Source organism: Amphibalanus amphitrite, unplaced genomic scaffold, assembly GCF_019059575.1.
Source record: "Amphibalanus amphitrite isolate SeventyFive unplaced genomic scaffold, NRLGWU_Aamphi_draft 000327F_arrow, whole genome shotgun sequence".
Classification (NCBI taxonomy): domain Eukaryota; kingdom Metazoa; phylum Arthropoda; class Thecostraca; order Balanomorpha; family Balanidae; genus Amphibalanus; species Amphibalanus amphitrite.
The window spans coordinates 11,772-32,344 of NW_024881822.1; the positions used below are offsets into that span (position 1 = coordinate 11,772).

At 54.3% G+C, this 20,573-nt stretch overlaps 1 protein-coding gene across 1 annotated transcript in view; it reads right to left on the bottom strand.

Moving 5' to 3' along the window:
- Positions 1 to 875: 875 nt before the first annotated feature.
- The window catches only part of LOC122388588, a 31,319-nt gene continuing 11,621 nt past the window's right edge, over positions 876 to 20,573 (bottom strand). Inside the window, exons 2-6 of the mRNA XM_043379776.1 lie at positions 17,898 to 18,113; positions 10,597 to 10,709; positions 7,130 to 7,274; positions 3,237 to 3,384; positions 876 to 2,495 (exon numbers count right to left, since the gene is read on the bottom strand). Coding sequence (XP_043235711.1) covers positions 1,735 to 2,495; positions 3,237 to 3,384; positions 7,130 to 7,274; positions 10,597 to 10,709; positions 17,898 to 18,113 — 1,383 coding nt within the window. The 3' untranslated portion in view covers positions 876 to 1,734. The remainder of the gene's footprint in view (positions 2,496 to 3,236; positions 3,385 to 7,129; positions 7,275 to 10,596; positions 10,710 to 17,897; positions 18,114 to 20,573) is intronic.

The following is a 20,573-nucleotide window of genomic DNA, read 5'->3' on the forward strand; positions in this document are numbered from 1 at the left end:
CGTCCGCTGGCTCGGCCCGGCCGGTTAGCGCCCTCAGCTCGCTCGTTTGATATTCCGAGAGGGCCCGTACTTCTCGGGATAACAATGTCTCCAGCAGTCTCGGTGTCATATCCATAGACTAGGGTCGCCATAGCTCACGGTTAGAGAGGCCGTTCTGCACCGCAGCGCCGTATTTATGAACCCATCATACTGTCTCGGCTCCTCCGTCTGCCTCCCAGCCCCTGGTGACGAGCGGCAGCTCTCGGAATACCCTGCGGCGCAGGAGGGACGCGGAGGGCGGCTGCGACGGAGGGCAGTGATGTTTGCACGCGACGACCCAGTCCCCTGCAGTTCGTCCCTGCACCGCTGTCTGACGGCCTGAGAGTGACTTATGGCAGTGGTCGGACCGGATCGTATCTCCGGCCGGGTCTCATTCATGTCAGCACGGAGAGTGAATCTGTCAGTCCCCTGAACACCCCAGTGTGAGTTTGTGAGACGTCGTAGGTCGCTTGTCTGTCAGCCGGGTGCGGTTATGTCGGAGCCAGCCACGCCGTATTTCGTGACAGCAGAGACTCCTCGTAAAAAGTTCGCTGGACAATGAATCCGTTGTCGTGTTTGCAGTAGCTAGCAACAGAGCAAGGGTGGCGTATACCTACCAAATATGAACATGGGTATCGCATGTCTTAGAAATGTAATAAATTTCACCATGCCATAACATTGGTACGGTTTATATGGTATGGTTTCTCAACGTATTTGCTATACCAAAAGAAAGGCAAAATGCTGCAGCCATGCAAGTGGCTATTGGATCACTGCCTTGCTAGCCGTTTTTCGATGACATAACTCCTAAACTATCGCCTCACCCGAAGTCACACAGCACCCAGCATTCAACGAGGCCGCATGTGACGAGTGTGTATTATCGGGACGTGCGAACAGCTCTGTGCGCCGGGCGGCGGCGTCCCGGCCGGGACCGACCTGCGAGTGGGGGCCGGCTATCACAGCCTGGGTACATCGGTCAATCAGTCTGACTAGAGATGGAGGCGGGACAGACGCGTGCGACGACCACACACAAACGCGGAGACATCGGCACGCGCGCGAGACGGCCGGTGGAACCGGTTCACGAACAGCGCCTGGGCGGGCACGGGAGACATCGCAGCTCTGGGGGAGGCGGGGCGGGGAGCGCAGCTGCTGCACGACAGGAGAACTTGATGCATTTGACGGCATTATTGGGAATTTTGACTTACAGGCATGTAAAATATGACACTGAATATGATGCATCATTCGGAACTGCGAATATTAAAATTAGACAATCATAATGCCTATGTTTCTAGACACGTAAGAGCACATGCCGATATATGCCCTTCATAAATGTGGTAATAATTTCATAATTACGAATAGCCACAGCTTCGGTAGACAAAAACGGACCATCCAGAGTAGATACATGTCTCCCGTACACCTCCCAGGCTTTAACGAACATCTAAAATAAATCGTATAAAAGTGCAAACACCAAGCTGTCTTTGCCGCGCGGGTAGTCGCTTTATGGAGCTTGATACGCAACAAATTAACGCTAAATCACAAAATGATACATGCACATATCTCACCATTAGCGCTCTCAAACAAATTCATAGTGTTAATAGCCTATCACTGGTGTGCGCACCGCTCCACGCCACCGAGTCACTGAGAACTCCGTCAACGGTTCCAGCAGTCTGCGCCTTATCAGCGCGTTTGATTATTTTCACTCAGCGCCTCCCATCAGCGCTAATGAGTCCACTGAGAGGGTGGGCAGTAGCGGCCGGTGTCATCGCCCGCCGGGTGGCCCGCGCCCGCCGCCGTGTACCCCCTGTCCGGACTCCTGAGTCCGGGCGTCCGCGGGTAGCCCCACTCGTGTCCAGGCATCTCCACGGCTCCTCCACCGCCGAATGAACTCAGCTTATGTCTCTGTCGGTGAGAACCACTGCGATCGCCACTGTACGGATCAACGAACGGGTCGAGCGCGATCCGATTGGCTAGCGGCGTCACGTGGCCATGGTCACGTGCTCTCGTTGACCTTGGATCGCCGGCGGCTACATCCGGCTGGCAATAGAGCGGGCCGCCGACGCCGCGACTTGACGGCCGCCGCTCGTCGTATGGAGCTCGGTACGCCCCGCTGATATCGTCACTACCAACACCGCTGCCGTTACCGCCGGGCGAATCCCGCGCGAGGATGTCCGAGTAATAGTAAGGGTCCTTTCTGTGCAGCGACGCGTCTCGTCGTATACTGGGCCGCGTCGCCGCGGGACTGGCAGGGGACCGTCGCCGCCGGTCGGCGCTGCGCGGCCGCGGCTGGCTGCTGTGGTAGCGGGGCTGACCGCCAGCCGGGCCCGAGGGGAGCGTCCTGACGTAGCGCGGCTCGGCGGTGGGTAGGTAGGAGGGTCGCGGGACACCTCCGCCTCCGTCGACACCCAGCTCCTCCTCCGACGGCCGACTGATGATGTCCTCCTCAGAGTCGGAGTAGTAAGGCTCCGATGGCACCCGGCGACCTGGTGGACAGAGAGGAATCACGTTATAAAGTAGCTCAGCACTGAACAAAAGCCCACCTACGCTTTGGTGAATGGTGATCTTTGAGCCAAAATGCACATGCCTCGTCGTTTAGAGATCAAGATGGAGTGAGTGTAAGAGCAGAACATATGGCCAGACAAGATAAAGTACCCGGCTTGGGTCCTACATTCTGTTCGGAGTGCATTGTTGAACTATTGTTGGATGTGTGATGTCCTAAAACAATCACGATCAATCATTTTTTTTTTTGTAACTTCAGCCAGCGTAGTACCAACACCTGGGTTAGCATGCTGCATTTCCATAGCCCTATATAACTAAACAGATCCACTGTGAAATCAGAGCACAAAGCAGCAATATTTGCGATCATTGTGCGATTTATCATGGGCCATTGGTCTTCAAGCACACAGATCGTAAACAATCGTAACTGCTTCGGGCCATCTGAGCACCGTTTAACAGACTGGCAATAAAACTGTTGGCACGACAAAATTATGGCGACGTTTTTGAGCGTCCGATGAAACCCGATCCATTGTGAAACTTTACCCATTCGAGCCGAGGCAACCGTCTGGCAGAACCGCGAGATAAAATCGGCGAATTGCAAATGTCCAAATAGACCTACAACCTACCCTATAGCCTAAAACAGACGCCGTCTCCCGTCTCGCCCCCGTCTTTATTGTGTCGCCGGCCAGCATGCGAAGCCGAAATCTGTTCCCCTCTCGGTTACGTACCGTAGTAAGGGATCTCTTCGTACATGTTTGACAGCGGCTCTGAGCCGTCATCGGTAAGCGACGGAGGTGGAGGACTGACAAACAGCGCACCCACACCGCCCCTGCTGCCGGGCAGGAGCTGGGCGCACTGGCCCTTCACAGCCACCATCTGAAACACAGAGGAACGTGGGGGTTAGCACAGCAGAGCGGGATTTACTGCGATAACAGAAACAGGGCTGGGCGTGGGTACCACAGACACAGTGGGGTTTCGCTGTCACTCGCTGAAACAGAGTTGGGCGTGTACCAGGGGGAATGTAGCACAGGACTGCAGTGTAGCGCAGAACATCGGGAACTGCATATGGAATCACGGTGGGCCTTTACAGACATCAACTTAAAAACGGGTGCGCCATGGCAGCTCAGTTATTCAGCGTGGCATTTAAAACAACGGGTTCAGTGAAGACAGCATTTTACAAGCCTTCAGTGTTTTTTACAGGTACTATTTCAGAAATCAAAACGGTAAAATCAGTTACCGCAGAAAGACATGTCGTACATTTGCAGAAACATCGAGCGTTTAGGTCTCATTGCAATCAAGTCTGTTCGTATTGAAATCCATAAGGCTTCGTCTGTAGTGGTGTACCTGCTCTGGTTTCATTGCACCTAAATGCTATTTTCTGGAAAGCCATAATCATTTTCCACCGCCTCAGTGAACGGAATCGGGATAATGGTTGCTCCAACTTTGAAATGGTTCTCGCAGGTTGGCGGTGCAGTTCGAGCAATAGCAGTCGGCTGGTTAAATTTTAATTACGGCACAATGCAGTTGGCACTCGAATCGCTTCGCCAAAGTTGGTGCAATAAGCGCGTGCAATTACACCCAACTCCGAGCAGCTATTGTTTCGCCCCCCAATGAGTTAAATGCTGCGCTTTGGGGCAGAGTCCTCAGAATGACGACGTTTCTAGCTGCAGAAGAGGAGGCCGGTGATGGAACTGATCATCTCTTTGTCGTGGTGCGAGATGGCACCCCCACACCCTGTCGCAGGGTCGTGTGGAGAAGAGTTTCCATTTGGGCCCGGCTTTTAGGAGGGATCAGCTGAAGAGCGGCACACGCACGACTCATAATGACTTGGAGCAGAAGCTTAAAACTTTTCCGCCTCTTCAATTAAGGCACATTCATGAAACTGCACGATCCTATAATGGCTTTCGGCTTACAAAGGAAACGTATTAAAACTGAAAAGGGTTGTTGCGAGAAGCTATTGGACTGGCGTTTCTCCGCTACTTTGAGGCCGAAAATGTTTCAGCTCGGTCTAGAATTACAGTTATCAAAGAACTCGCACCACACTATTCCTTCCCCATGGCAGAGAAGCCATCGCTCATCAGGCCAACCTCAAACGTCGGCAGAGGCCATTCAGCTCTGAAATAAAACCTCATCGATTCGCTGCTACGAGCCAACTTGGAAGCATTTATGCCGTGTCTAATTTCGTCCAATCCGACAAATGTCCCGTCCCGTTCCGTTCCGACTCTGTATAGCTGGAGGCCGCGTCGCGGCGCCGTCTGTTCCCCCAGACAGCCTTCATCAGCTCAGACGGACGCCGGCCGGCCGGCTGCACCACTAATTAAAATACGCCAGAGAATGAAACCCAACGAGCCTTGCGACAGTCGCCCCGAGTCCGGGCGGCACACCAGGGCCGGCGGAGAGCAACAAAAAGCCGCCGCCACCGGCTGCAGCGGCACTGTTCACGCATCACGGCCGCTGAATAGCCGCGCACGTGCAGCGTCTGGTCGGGTCTGGATGGCCACTCGGTCCAGCCAGGCAGGACGGCATGGACCCTGCCTGCAGCAACTGGTCCATTTCCGCATGGACGAAACATGCGTCTCAGCTTGGAGATCAGATGTGGGACAGGGGCCTTCTATCGTCTGGGCGGTGCTCTGCAGGACCTCAGAGACGAGAATGGATGGCCAGACGAGTGGGTCGATGGGTCCAATTCTGCTAGTGTACGTATGCAGCTCGCAGGCGGCTTGCCCCATGCTCTTTAGCCAAACTTAAAAGGCATAATGTCAAGGACAGGTGCTGCAAGAATGGATTATATTGATCCGAAATTTTCCCATTGCAACTTTCTTGTGACTTCCCATTGCAACTTTCTTAATAGAGTTGTGGACCAATTACTAGTATTTTAAACATTTTGAATTTTGATTGTTCTAAATACTATTTTCAAATTATAACAGGAATTTATGTTATTTTAAATTATCTAAATCATATTTAATACTATCACTAATTAAGACTCAAAGATAAATAACAAAGTTAAAATGGTTATATTTCACATTTTTTTGCCCCAAAGAACTTATTTTCAGAAGTAAAATGCGTAGAAGTAAATGTGTAAGATCCCTTGACGATTCAATAACGTCGTAGACGAAATCAATTTCACGCCACCGCTGTTGTTGACGTATGTTCTACCTTTTCCTTTCCACATAAACTGCAATGGCTTGATCCGAACAGCTGCCATTTCCTGTTAACCTCGGGAACAAAGCCGGCTACCCCACCAAGATTGATATTCCCAGTGAGCCGAGACAAACAAGCCCGCTGAGTTAAAACAAAACAAAACAATACCGGACCGTCTAACTATAGCCTGTGGTATGGCTGCAATAGCCCGATTTTCCGGCAGTATGTTTCGTTTGGCCGGTGGCGGCGTCGGTAATTCAGCCGGGTCGGTGGCGGCTTGAGCCTGAATCTGGGACTGGGGCGGTGAACCTCTCCCGACTAAACTGCAGCGACGTTTGAAGTCGTGTCGCCCGGAGCGTTCCGGCCCCCGGGCAGCGGGCCGTAACGGGGGTGGTGCTGGCAGTTCAAAGCTGCTTCCGGCGCGGCGGAGAGCGTCACACAACGACAGCTCGAGTGGTGACGCAGAATCCGGGGGGAGAGGAGAGAATGTAGCGGGTTAAACCGAGCGAGAAGAGTGAGTATGTCGGCGAAAACCAAACACGCGGGAGTGTTTTTTGTTGCCGCCGCTATGATGTTGCCGTCTCCCACCAAGTGCTCGGGGGCAAGGCCGGACGCTCCAGGATTAGCTCGCAAAGCTGTTTTCTGTCCAGTCGTATCTCGACATGTGGCACACTAAATTCGTGTCCGGCGAAAACAAAGTGATTACGCTGAGTCTTGAGGCGGCCAGCGACGCGGCTGGAGTCAGTAAAGCGCGCTGCCAGCTGCGTGTGAACGCCTCCCACGACCGGCACCGCGGGGCGGGGCGGAGTCCGGCGCCGTTCCCAGCGGAAGTGTAGTCGGTTCTCGCCGGAAACCGGCCTCCACACCCGCCGAGTTTGGGCAGGGATGACCCGAACACGGGCTATGACCGGTGGGGAACACCGGGAGGCGTCGGTTGACACTCGGAAACTGTATCGAGTGTGAAGGGAGAACACCAGACGGAAACGCTAAACACAGACGGATATTTCCTCCTTGTGTCGCCCGGGTCCACCGGAAGGATGTTTGATAAAGTGAGTCGCCTGCAATGGAGCGGACGGGCAGACGATAGGGAACAGTGAGCATGAACGATGGATCTCGGAACTCGACTCTCAGTCGCAATGAGTGTAATAAGGATCCCATCTATCATGAACCGGCGGCGGCCGGCGCTCGGGAGGGTCGGTAGCCGTCACTCGCCCGACGCATTGTAATTCCCCGGCACGTAATTGCTCTCCGCTGATGAGTTTATGGCGTGTAATCCGTGCTATCACGAGATAGGTCTGTTTGTCGGAGAGAAATGACGGCACAATGCGCCCACGGCGCATGCGAGCACGTGTGTGAGGTAAACAGGTTATCAGGCCCCTGACGGGAGCACGCCCGACGCCAGTTCAAACACACCCCACCTGGCCAGGTAGCTCCCGGTACTAGGGCAGTAGGTAAACCTGTCCTCTGACATCATCCTTACCTCGATGTGAGGTCCGTGCCCGTTCGACCGCAGGTTGTTGGGGATGACCTGAGTCTGCACAGGTAGGCCGTCGTACAGGAGAGAAGTGTCAGCTCGCTTCCCCGAACCCTTGCTGGAAAGCGAGCCTCGTGACCTCCGTCGGTACCTGTGAAATAAACGGGACATTAACCCTCGCACGACCAGGCCATTTCTCATAACACGAACGACCAGGGGGGGGGGGGGGTTGTTACGACCCCCCCCCCTGGCGTTTCGAAACGGAAGGTCGTAGAGCTTAGCGGAAAAAACCAACGGATTGCTCTCAACGAGATCTCGCGATTGGTGGTATATTTTTTGGTCCTAGGTCAACATTTGACCTACTTTTGACCGGTCAAAGGTCAAATTTTCGGAAAAATAGACTTTTTTTCAACTTTCGGCGGCGATTGCGGCAAAACGGTGGGGGATATCGACTTGAAACCTTCACTATCGTGTTCCTTGATCAATTCTCTATCGTTTGGTATGTATTTCGTTTCCCTAGCTCTAAAAATGGCGCGTTGGGAGCGCCGGAAGTCGGCAAGGTCACAGTCGGCGGCAGAAATTCGAAAAATAAAAATTTAAATTTTTGAAATCTGATTGTATTTTTGGATTTGGGAGGTTCATTTGCTCCCTATAGAAGCTAATATTGCTGCATATTCCCATTGAGGTGACAAGAAGTAGCAAAATAGTGGTTCGGGCGCTTTTCAAAAATAGTACCTTACGCTGTTCCTCTTGTGACGTCATAGCTCCGTGACCTGACCTGACCCGGTCAAATTTCTTATACCATATGATAGCCAATACTTGCCCCAACATGCATGGGAAGTTTCATCACGATCCATCAACCGATGTCCGTACCACCGGCAGGAAACCTCGGGCGTTGGCACTCAGTTTGTGAAAATCCGGCCGGAGGCTGTACCTCTTATGACGTCATAACTCCGTGACCTGACATGACCCGATCAATTTTTTTTCGGCAAAAGATGCGCAAAGGCTGCCCCAGAGGGTATTGAAAATTTCAGCCCGCTACGACAAGCCGTTTAGCGTGCACTTCGAAAAAACCTCAGGGGGGGGTTGATACAACCCCCCCCCCCCTAGGCGTTCTAGGGTTAAGATGTGGAGACATGAAGGGCGTAAACGCTATCACTACGTGATAGCGTTGTGGTTACACCATATTGAAACCATATTGAAATAGCATGGCATCAACGTCTCATGTAGAGAACTCTTCGGGTGGCACAGATATCAGATCAGCGCAGTTGCCCGCTGATTGAAAGAACGAAATCCAGCACACGTGCCTGGAAGTCTGCCAAAGTATGCATAATGAGAAGTTACGCAAAGCACGTTTGATGTCACGTCAAAATCACTAAAGATCAATTACAAAAGCTTGCGGTTTGAAGCTAAATCTGCATACGAAAATGACATTTAATTGATGTTCGTGGTGGCGCAACAACTTCATTCAGTTCATTCCTCTTCGACTATCGGTCTCTCTCGTCCATTGAGCTGTCGTTCGCCGCTCCCACCGGCGGTCAGGCGAAGCGAAGGCATCGAAAATCAGCAACAACACGTCTGATACACCGACAGAAAAAGAGCCTCGGGCAGGCACGTGTTTACATTTCTCTATTTCTGCCGGCCGGACGCGGCACAGGTGCGCGTTCTGAGCTCATCACCGTCCCCGCCGACCTCGCAGAGAGACAGGTCACCGGAGCGTGCAGGCACGAACCCAATTAGTTCTCAGCTTAACGCCGTGCAAACTGGCCGCGGGTGGATTCGACAGCGCGGCGCGGCCCACCGGCGCGCGGCCCCTCTGGCACCGGCCCAGGCTGGATGGCGAGACGGCGCGGTCCCGACAGCAGACTGCCAGCCTGCCGCCGCCGCGAGCCCGTGGAAAAACAGCCGCAGCTGCACGGCTGCCTCACTGGGCCGCGGCGCCGACTGGGCTGCATCACCGGACTGCCACACCGCAGCGCACCCGCTGACGGTTTTTGCGCGCTTTTGTTGCAGCTTCTCGGCCGATATCGGCCGGCGTGCGTCACTTCTTGCCGACGAGGTGCCGACTTCTTCACACCCGTCGCCAATCGTCACCGTCCGCGCGATGCGTGCGACGCTGACGACGGGCACGACGGGCGCCACCGGAGCGCGAGCACCACCGCCCTACTTTGGCGCCAGTTTTGTGCGCGGCGCCGCGTCACTCTGGCAGCTGGCAGCTGGCAGCTGGCAGCTGGCAGCTGGCAGCTGGCAGCTGGGGCTGGCCGCCGCAGTGACTGGCACCGCGAGCCCGAGGGGCGCCGCTGCTGCAGGCGACATCCGAACACAGTCCTCTGCTCCGAGCCACCGGCCCCAGCCATTGACGACCGACCGGAGCCGTCGGCGGTGACTGGGGTCATCAATTAGGCCGATTTATGAGTTCATCTGGCGCCGGTGAGCAGCCGTCCGGTGGCAGATCCGTGGCCGTTCCTCCCGGGCCGAGCCGCACCATCGGAATCGCATCAGAGGTCCGGCGGCCCGGTGACACGTCCATTTGTCCTCTGAGCTGAAGTCGCCGGCTCTGTGGACGTTTCTGCCCACGGGGCTGGTCCGTCGCGAATGGGAATCTCCTTGATGACGGCTCGAGGAGACTTAGGTCACGACTTGCGACCAGCGAGGTCGTTAAGTCAATAACCTCTGGATGTTCGTGGGTGGGACCAGACCTCAGCTATAACCGCAGCACGAATATGGCATGGATGACGCACTCCCCACAACTAACAATGCGTCGTTTTAGGGTCTCTGAATTTCCGTTGTAATTCCATCGTGGCCACGCGAATGTTTCGTGCATCAAAACCTCATCAAGCGGTTGCATGCACACTCAAAGATTAACGAGTTTCTTGTCCACAAGCATGCACGGCACTCGGCAAACTTTGGTAGTGGCGTCACGGACGCCGGCTTCATCCGTCACTGTCACACTGTCGTCACGAACCGAGCGACTGGCGTAACAGATCGTGATAAACCCACAACCGTAATAATAAATTCACGAAACACGGGTGCATTGGGAAAAGGAGAATAGAGCGGATAGAGCAAAAACCTATGAAAAAAGTGAACGGAAAACGTAAGTTCGTCATTCGTTTGAGGCTCACATAAATTCGTTATGAACATTTGTGTGAATTCGAGGAAGCATTGAATTCGCGCTTATCAGCGAAATCGCACACCTGAATGTGCTGATTAAAATTGCACGAGTATTGTGACAGCTAAATTAATTCACACACCGAAACGCTTTTGGTATTGTATTGATACCAGGAAGGCTTTGCAGACTTTAGGCTTTTCAATTTCAGCTATGCTGCGTAATTAAACGTATCCACCAGCCTATCAAAACACCATGTGCCTTGACACTTTGTGCCTATTTAATGCATGGCTCCAGCCAAGCCGACATAACATTGCCCGCTCTATTTCCAAGGACTTATGAATGTCGTATTTTCTAGAGAGCTCACCTGCAGAAGAGCAATGCGGCGACGAGAAGCAGCACCAGTAGCAGCCCTGAAGCGGTGAGCACCACAGCCAGAATAGGTAGACCAGTGGTGCCGCCAGCACCAGTGGTGCCACCCTGCAACAACACAAACAGGATTAGTTTGGTGATTTTCTATAATACCAATACGACAGGCTCACCAATCGGAGACCAATGGCGAAACGTCTTTATCATAGTCGGCATTGGTCAAACGACAGCCTATCTTACTTTCTGGGGATCATTATTTGTAAACATAATATACATTACCAATGCACACAAGGATAAAACGTTCCTAGGAGTACACCTGAGTAGGGGAGGGTCTCGGGTGGCTCCATATCACCCGGTGAAAGGCAGGCATACAGCCGTGAAAGCGACCGTCGTATATGTCTACAGCAAACACGGGACTGAGGTAAATACAAGGAGATGATAGGGCAGCGCGGTGAGGCCAACAGCGCCGTCCACCCGGGCACATAGCGTAGTATTAGGCCCCCGTTGCCCGCGCCACTATCACCAAGCGTTCGCCTCAGTTGGCTGTCAGCGGCCGAAACCACTCGCGTCGGCTCGTTTGTAGGGGGACGGCCCCTAAAAAACGCACCGACGGAGTGATAACGACGAGGTATATGGTCGGGATTAAGGATATGTAGGTTTGACGAATCTCGAAGTCGCATCTATTAAATAGGTGAGGGTGGGTGGGAAACTTCTCGCCCACTCTCTGCTCCGCTCGCCGTCCGTCGCAGTCGACGACTGCCGTTCGCGCCTCTCGGCTCTCCTGCCAGCGGCGCGCCCGTTCCTACACTCCCCTTCGCACCACCCCGGTCAGGGTCTGCCCCGCGTCTGTCGGCGGGGTGATTTATCTGTCTCCGACCCCCGTCTCCCTTTGCTCCGGTCACGTTCAGTGGCGCCCGGGCAGGGTCCTAACCTTCCATAGCCGCGTCGCCGCTATGAGTTGATTAGGCCCCCGTTGCCCGCGCCACTATCACCAAGCGTTCGCCTCAGTTGGCTGTCAGCGGCCGAAACCACTCGCGTCGGCTCGTTTGTAGGGGGACGGCCCCTAAAAAACGCCAAATACACCCAATGCAATGGAATGAAAAAGTCTTAGGCTAAGCGTCCGCTGCCCACACCTTTCTCGATCTCTGCTGAGCAGTTAATGGTTTGACCACGAATCCGGGCACATGCCGCATGCGGAAAGGTTCCCAGTGTGTTCCGCTGGCGATGCCCGGTCTGTTATTGCGGCATGGCTCTTGGTGGTGAGTTTGGGTACTCGAACCATTAGTTAGTGTGAACCGGGGCGGCGAGGGACTCCCTCCACCCCAAGGTCGGCTCCCGTCCTGAGTCAGCTGTGACTGGACCCCATACTCCCCGCACAGTGCCGCCAGTGACTCACTGTCGACCGGCGTGGGGGCGCCGCGACCCACTAATGGAACGTGACCGTGTTCGGGGTGTTCGTTAGTCGTCTGCCTCTCGTGGCCGCCGGGGGACCAGCGGGGGAGCCGGGTCGTGCGGCGTCGGCTGGTATCAGGTTGCGGCGGGCGGCCCGTCCCGCCGCTGTCGCCCGGTTTGAGGACCGTGGCGGCCCCACTGTGGGCCTCTGTGGCCCCGCGGACAGTACCGGCAGGCGGGCCCGCGGCTGCCCCGGCGTTGACTGTCTCATCAGCCGGTCCGGTGTCATGGCGGTGCCGGGGCTGTGCCAGCGGCCGGCGGCCGGCTCTGGCTCCGCCGATGGCTGTCTTCTCTGACTGGCGGTCGGCGCGGGCGGCCTTGGGGGAGGGGGGGGAGGGGCGACTGTGGTTCCCGGCGGCCCTGCCGTGTCGTTCGCTGATATTCCGGTGTGTGTGAAGCCATGCCTGGACACACTGCGGTGAGAGGGGGGGGGGGTCCGATCCGATGGTTTTGTCCTCGTGTCGGTCTTGGACCCCCGTGTTCACGGCCTCGGGGTTGTGATGTTTAGCCCGGCACGCTTCCCGGCGCCTAAACCGACGTCATCGGTGCTGGCTAAAATGGAATGCCGCGAATCTGGGATCCGTGGCCTGGTTTCGCCTTTGATATCGTGCTGCAGATTATCTAGTCGTCGGCAGCGGTCCCGTAGACCTATGTTGCGCGCAACTTAGCCGCGGCGTCGGCGGCGGACCCGGTTTACGTGCTCATATGACCGCACATGAGCGCTGAAACCAGCCTCAAATGTGTCTGATTTTAAAACGGTTTCAGTAAGGCTTCCTAAGGGCTCATGTACCCGAATACTGGATTCAAGCGATACCGAAACTGGGGTTCGGACTGGAAACTGGTTTCATAGTGAGACTAATTTTTAAAAGCTTGACACCGAAAATAGGTACCGACTGAGCTCTGTTTCTGCGATCAATGGCGTTGCTCAGAAAATATTCTCAAAATGTGTGATCTGTTTTGAATCGGGGACATTAGCCCGAAACTGATCTCTGAGACCGAAAATGGAGAAACTGTTTTCTCAGTGTGTGCGGATTGTTCGTTCGGTCTCGTCTGCCACCGTTGAGCCCAGTGTTTCGGACATTTGACGAAAGAAGTTCATAGTCTGTCGATAGCTAGATGCCTGTCGAGTTGCAGAGCAGCCGAAGCATGACGCAGACCGGGTGTGTATGTGTGTGTGTGGGGGGGGGGGGGGTGCGTGTGTGTGTGTGTGTGTGCGTGTGTGTTAAGCGCAAAGTGGCCGAGGCGTCGGCAGCGGACCAGGTGTGTAGTGTAGACAGAGTGGCCGAGGCGTCGGCAGCGGACCAGGTGTGTAGTGTAGACAGAGTAGCCGAGGCGTCGGCAGCGGACCAGGTGTGTAGTGTAGACAGAGTGGTCGAGGCGTCGGCGCCGGACCGGATGTATGCGTATGTCGATTTGCAGAAATACGGAGGCGGCCACTTAGAAAATGCTTTGAGACCTTTTTACAAAGAGACTCCTTGAGTGCTAAACCGAGCCTCCAAGGTGACTGGCTGAGATGTGTTTCTGCGGCAGCGTATGTCCATCAGGTTGCGTTCGGAAGCGCTTCTCGAAGCGTGGTCTGTTTTGACAAGGGGCATTATCCCATCTAACCAACCCCGCCACGTTGCCTCGTCAACAAGTGCTGCTTTATCTCGCTATTGAAGCGGCTCCCAGGCAGGTTTCGTGTCAGGTTTCGTGGCAAGATGTTATATGCGATGACAATAGCGTGTCTGAACTACGCCTGCCAGACTCCGATCGAATCGCCGGCGTGACTAAATGGTCTGCGTTCCGTGTTGTACGGTACGGCGGTGAACCTCCACGAGTGACCAGGTCGCCGGCGATCGACTCAGGCTCTGATGTCACTAAAATGCGCTTTAGTAAGCTAAGTGCCTACCGTGTTGCAGAGGGCCGAGGTGACGGCGGCGCACCTGGCGCCTGTAAGTTGCAGAGTAGCCGAGGCGTCGGCGGCGGGCCTGATGCGTGTGCATGGGTTGCAGATTAGCCGAAGCGCCGGTGGCGGACCCGATGTGTGCAGGGGTTACAGTGCAGCCCAGGCGTCGGCGGCGGGGCCGATGTATGTGCATGAGTTGCGGAGTAGCTGAGGCGTCGGCGGCGGTCCTGATGTACTTACGTGCAAGGGTTGTAGCGTAGCCGAGGCGTCAGTGGCGGACCTGATGCGTGTGCGTGAGTTGCAGGGTAGCCGAAGCGTCGGCGGCGGACCTGATGTATGTGCCGTTGCAGAGTAACCGAGGCGTCGGGGGCGGACCTGATGCATGTGTGTGATTTGCAAGAGTAGCCGAGGCTTCGGCGGCGGACCTCATGTACGTGCGAACATGGGTGGAGAATTGTTTTCACAGTTGGTATGGCGCCAGTTGCTCGAAACAATACTATCGTGTTTTATTCTTATCAAACTGAAATCCTTAAATTTCGTAGCTTTTACCCTGAAAAGTTGGTATGGCATTGCCATACCATCTTTTAAGTTGGTGTGGCGCGTGCCATGCCTGCCATACCATATTCTCGACCCATGCCGGTGCAGATTCCACGGGGTGGCTGAGGCTATACGACGGCGGGCCTGATGTGTGTGCATGAGTAGCGGAGGAGCCGAGGCGTCGGCGGCGGACCTGATGCATGTGTGTGAGTTGCAGAGTAGCCGAGGCGTCGGCGGCGGACCTGATGTATGTGCGTGATTTGCGGAGTGGCCGGGGCGTTGTCGGCGAACCTGATGTGTGTGCGTGGGTTGCAGAGTAGCCGAGGCGTCGGTGGCGGACCTGATGTATGTGCAGTGCAGTGTATTGATGTCAACTACGGAAAAACGGAATACCGATACCAAACCAAGTACCAGCCTATGGTTCATTATACCATCAAAATACCGAACACATTAACTAGGAATCAAATACCAAGTACCGAGTTGGTATCAGTATGGTATCGGTATACCGAAAAGTTGTATCCGAGGACATCTCTAGTGCAGAGTAGCCGAGGCGTCGGCGGCGGACCTGATGCATGTGCGTGCCGAGGCGTCGGCGGCGGACCTGATGTATGTGCGGTGCAGAGTAGGACGTCGACTACGGAAAATCGGAATACCGATACCAAACCAAGTACCAACCTAGGGTGCATACCAACAAAATACCGAACACATTAGGAATCAATTAGCAAGTACCGAGTTGGTATCAGTATGGTATCGGTATACCGAAAAGTTATATCCGAGGACATCTCTACTGCAGAGTAGCCGAGGCGTCGGCGGCGGACCTGATGCATGTGCGTGCCGAGGCGTCGGCGGCGGACCTGATGTATGTGCGGTGCCGAGTAGGACGTCGACTACGGAAAATCGGAATACCGATACCAAACCAAGTACCAACCTAGGGTGCATTATACCAACAAAATACCGAACACATTAGGAATCAAATACCAAGTACCGAGTTGGTATCACTATGGTATCGGTATACCGAAATTTGTATCCGAGGACATCTCTACAGCAGAGTAGCCGAGGCGTCGGCGGCGGACCTGATGCGTGTGGGTGCCGAGGCGTCGGCGGCGGACCTGATGTATGTGCGGTGCAGAGTAGGACGTCGACTACGGAAAATCGGAATACCGATACCAAACCAAGTACCAACCTAAGGTGCATTATACCAACAAAATACCGAACACATTAGGAATCAATTAGCAAGTACCGAGTTGGTACCAGTATGGTATCGGTATACCGAAAGTTATATCCGAGGACATCTCTACTGCAGAGTTGCCGAGGCGTCGGCGGCGGACCTGATGCATGTGCGTGCCGAGGCGTCGGCGGCGGACCTGATGCATGTGCGTGCCGAGGCGTCGGCGGCGGACCTGATGTATGTGCGTGCCGAGGCGTCGGCGGCGGACCTGATGCATGTGCATGAGTATGTATGTGCGTGAGTTGCAGAGTAGCCGAGGCGTCGGCAGCGGGCCTGATGTATGTGCAGTGCGGAGTAGCCGGGGCGTCGGACGCATTGCAGTTGCAGAGTAGCCGAGGGGTCGGCGGCGGACCTGATGTGTGTGCATGAGTTGTAGGGTGGCCGGAACCAGGTGTTTTGTGTGTATCGCGTCGCAGGTTGGGGTGCCGCGTTGCACGACCCTTCAAAGCGTGCCTACCAGGCTCCCCGGTTTCCTTTACGATTGCGTGTGCGCTTAATATGCCTCTGAATAGATGCGCGTCAGTCGCCGGGGAAACCATCCTCATGGTGGCGCCGCGTCAGTCGCCGGGCAACCATCCTCGTGGTGTAGCCGCCAAGGAACCGCACTCCGCTGTACGTACCCCCGAGCCGTGCTCGATACGCCTCACCTGCCGTGCCGGCGTTAGTGTGCCTGACCATAGAATCCTTGTAGCCGTTGGTACTCCCCACAGCTTCCCTGGCTCCCTTCTCGCTCGCTCTCCGCTCCACTCGCCGGCGGCCATGTCGGCGTTAAGGAGTGCGTGATCGGATAATCCTCGTAGCCGTTGGCACTCCGCACGGATTCCTTAGCTCACTTCTCGCCCACTCTCTGCTCCGCTCGCCGTCCGTCGCAGTCGACGACTGCCGTTCGCGCCTCTCGGCTCTCCTGCCAGCGGCGCGCCCGTTCCTACACTCCCCTTCGCACCACCCCGGTCAGGGTCTGCCCCGCGTCTGTCGGCGGGGTGATTTATCTGTCTCCGACCCCCGTCTCCCTTTGCTCCGGTCACGTTCAGTGGCGCCCGGGCAGGGTCCTAACCTTCCATAGCCGCGTCGCCGCTATGAGTTGAGAGTCAGGAGAGGAGAAAGGGAGAGGGGAGATAGAGAACAGACCAAGATAAGACAGAGATAAGGGCACTATAACGCACAAAAAGGACCCTAAAATACACACACACACATGTGATTCCTCTATGTGCAGAAATTCCCGCCTTCAATTTATCTGCTTTATCTATTGCTGGCATTTTTGACTTATCTTTGTTTGGATTTTGTGATCGTATGAGTCGTTTATGAATTTCATTTACCTCATGCCACTACACTGTCCATTCATGGAAAACGATTCATAGGGAACTTTTCCCGAATCTATGTCCGATGATAGCCGTTTTTGTTCGAAAGGTTTAACTAATTTCGCAAATCAGACAGATATGACAGTCATCGAGTTTTTAAGACCTGTAAAAGGTCGCTACTCAGCCAACTTTAAGCCGTTCGGGGCCCATAGCAGACACCATCAGCACACCGTATCACACGAGTGGCAGGTGGCCTCCCTCTTTCACTACCGATCAGCACGGCTCAGAGGCGGATCCGGCCGCTGTTAGTACACCAAATCACCGAGCGATGACACCACCGCACGGCCTTTAACACCTGTCGAAAAACACTTAGTCCGCCCTTCTGCTGGTTGGCCCGCCCTCCGCACCGACACCCAACACTACGCAACAGCGGCCGATGGCCCTGAAATCGGCCCTATCACAGATCAGATTGCTCTCTGTTGTCAGCTGGGCGCTGCTGTTTCAACCGCCGGTCCGATTTTCCGCTATCAATCAGGGTATTTTGATACGGCACAGCGGGCGCCTTCCGCGCCCGGTGACGGACGAGGTCGAAGACGGGGGCGGGGGCGGCTGCACGCGCCGCCCGCTCCTGTGGGCGGGGGCGGAGGTGTCGGGTCTCGGCTACTGGGCGGGGGCGGCGGTTCGACCCGTCACACCGGGGCGTATCAGACTGATGGAGGCTCCTACTGGTCTGTGGATCAGAGCGGCTGTCTGACGGACTAACGGTGGGATAGTGGTCTGCTGCCGGCCGGATGATGTGGGATAACACTCGTCTCCGGCTGACGGCGGGACGTGACCGGCGTGCCGGGTCGGGTTAGCGGTGCCCCTGGGGTGGTCCGGGTGGACCGATCACGTACCGTCAGACCCCGGCAGACCTGGTAGGGGGCCACGATATCACAGACGTCCTCGTCGTCGGCCGCCCAGCTGGGGTCCACCGGCGGAGGGGGGAGGAGAAACTGGGGCGGCGGCGGGCCGGCACAGTCACAGGGAGGCTCTCCGTCCCCGCCGCCACCACCGCCCGCCGGAGGTCGAACCACCAGGTCGTAGAGCCGACGACCGTCTGCCGTTTCCAGCTGAGAAAAAGAACAGAGACCAATGGTCAGATGAGTGGTCAGCAGTCACAGGCAGGCGGTCAGATAGGTGGTCAGCAACCACGGAACGACAGACAGAGGACACTGGCCAGGCAACGTAGTCAGCAGCAGTCACAGAACAACGGCTAGATGCAGACAAAAACGATAAGGTCAGACATAGACCAACAGTTATAAAACAAGCGATAAATACAGGTCAACGGTCATTTATGCAGTCAGCACCAGCAGAGACCATCGTCTAGCTGTGTAGTCAGATCAGCGGTTAGAAGAGCTGTCTCAGCACCGATGTAAGCGCAGCGGAAAACGAGGTTGATTCAGCACATTTTTTTAGCGCAGCGAGGTGCAGCGTAGCATCTGCACAGTTTGAAACTCGCACCACAGAGTGAGGTAGTTAACACATCGACTAACAGGCGGCGCCCAATTCATCGCTCGGCAAGAGCGTGATTCGGTTGGTATAAGACGAAGCCAGTCCCGGAACTAAAGTTCGTTGTTATTGCTTTTGTCGCAGGCAAAATGTCTTTGGTTCCACATAGAGCGGAACGGCGTAGGTCAGATATTGTGACAGCGTTGAAGTTGTGTCACAGAAGGCACGGTTGATGTTTGATGTTTGTGCTGTCAGGCCATCTTTTTGACAAATCTTAAATAATTATCTTAAGTAAATAAAACTTTCTCAAGTCTCGGCGCAATAAAGCGAACGAACGTTGACCTTTACATGCTTAGCTGGAAAGGAAATAACATCTGACTATTTCAACTTTAGACTTGTCGGCTGAAGAGCTGCTTCAAATTGGGGTCCTTGATTCAACGTTTCCACGAAAAGCCGAACGTGGTGATTAATCAAAGCTTCAGATGAGCCCAGTTGATGCTAAAGGTTCCGCAGAGTTCAGGAACTACATTGGGCGTATCATGCATTCATTCACAATTCATTCAATCATTCAATCATTGTTCATTACGCACCGTTTTTATAGTGACGAACACAAATGTACGAGACGTTGCCCACTACCCAGTCTCAGTAATACTTCGACTGTTTGCCCGTGAAGAGGTGAAGAGAGCTGCATTGGGACATCTGCGCCACATTGGGACCTACCACAAATGGGTTTGGTGTTTCCTTTATTAGCTTCTTTCGCTTCAGTGTCCGTTGTTTGATCCCATTGAAGTTCTTTACATTCATATGAGTGTAATGATGTTTGGAAACGCTATTTAGAGACGATTGCGCCTTTCTCTATTTGCCGTCAATGATAACACTTTTCTGTCCCTTACTTCAGAATTAGATATTCGGGTACTATCAGACCTTCATCTCCCTCGGGACAGTCCTTCATTGGCTTTGGGCGAATCTAATGCACCGTCTGGTGAAATATCACCTGCAGAGAGATAGATGGCACTTCACCAGTCACATTTCAGCGTTTCAAGTCATTTAAAGGTCGCCTGTGACTACGAAATGCCATTGCCATTTCAACTTGGCTACCCTAATGGAATCGAAGCTCGAGATAAGGTTATGTCCGCACAGCCTGGCCGGGATAAGGCGCTACATTGCCAGCAGACAGGCGTGTAATACTGAACCTACTGTCTCGAGAAATAATGCACCCGTTGCCATGTCGAACTTCGATACTGATACATGAGACGGAATGAAATGCATTTGGATGTCATTTGAATAAATTAACTCTGTTCCTTGTGAAATGCAGTGATACTATAGGTATCATTGATAACAATACATAGACCAGAACTTCAATTTGCACAGAACAAATTTAGTAGGTAGTAAAGAGCAAATGTTGCAGGTAAGTCAGCAAAAAAAATAAAAATAAAAACAAATAGCCTACGAGCTGTTGAGTGTCTTATACGATAAGCACCAGCACAACAATTTGACTGACACTTTGACTTTACATAAGTTACATGTCACACATGCAGTACCAACACACGTCTACAGTATACATAAGGAACTTGTCGAAGGTTAACCATAAAAATTGCACCAGGGCTGGGTGTGAGAAACATTAGAGGACCGAGGAATGCAGGCTATGCGGACGTTAATAGCGCCATAAACACATGAGAATGGACAACCCTGGCCGTGAACAATTTAGGTACAGCACATAGTCCCTGCTCAACGTAAAACGCTTTGGAGCCATTATCCGCCGCAGTCGAGGCAGGTATCGCACGTCAAACCAAGGTCGGAGTAACGACGAATCAATACGCCGGTGGGCATGGCCGCTGTTTTCTGCCGGTACGTGGCCGCTAACAAAGCTGTGTCGGCGGGGCGAGCACGACACCCGGTCATCAGAGGGGTGGACAGATCGGGCTGTCAGCTCCGGCCCTCGGCCGCCCGGCCTCTTCATTATGGAAACACGGCGGGCCGCCCACACGGTCACGCACGTATTTGGAGAGCGGGGATTTGTAGAGGGGAGGTGTCGGCTGCTATCTTTGTTAGGGAGGGATTTCAAAATGGTACGCATTTGT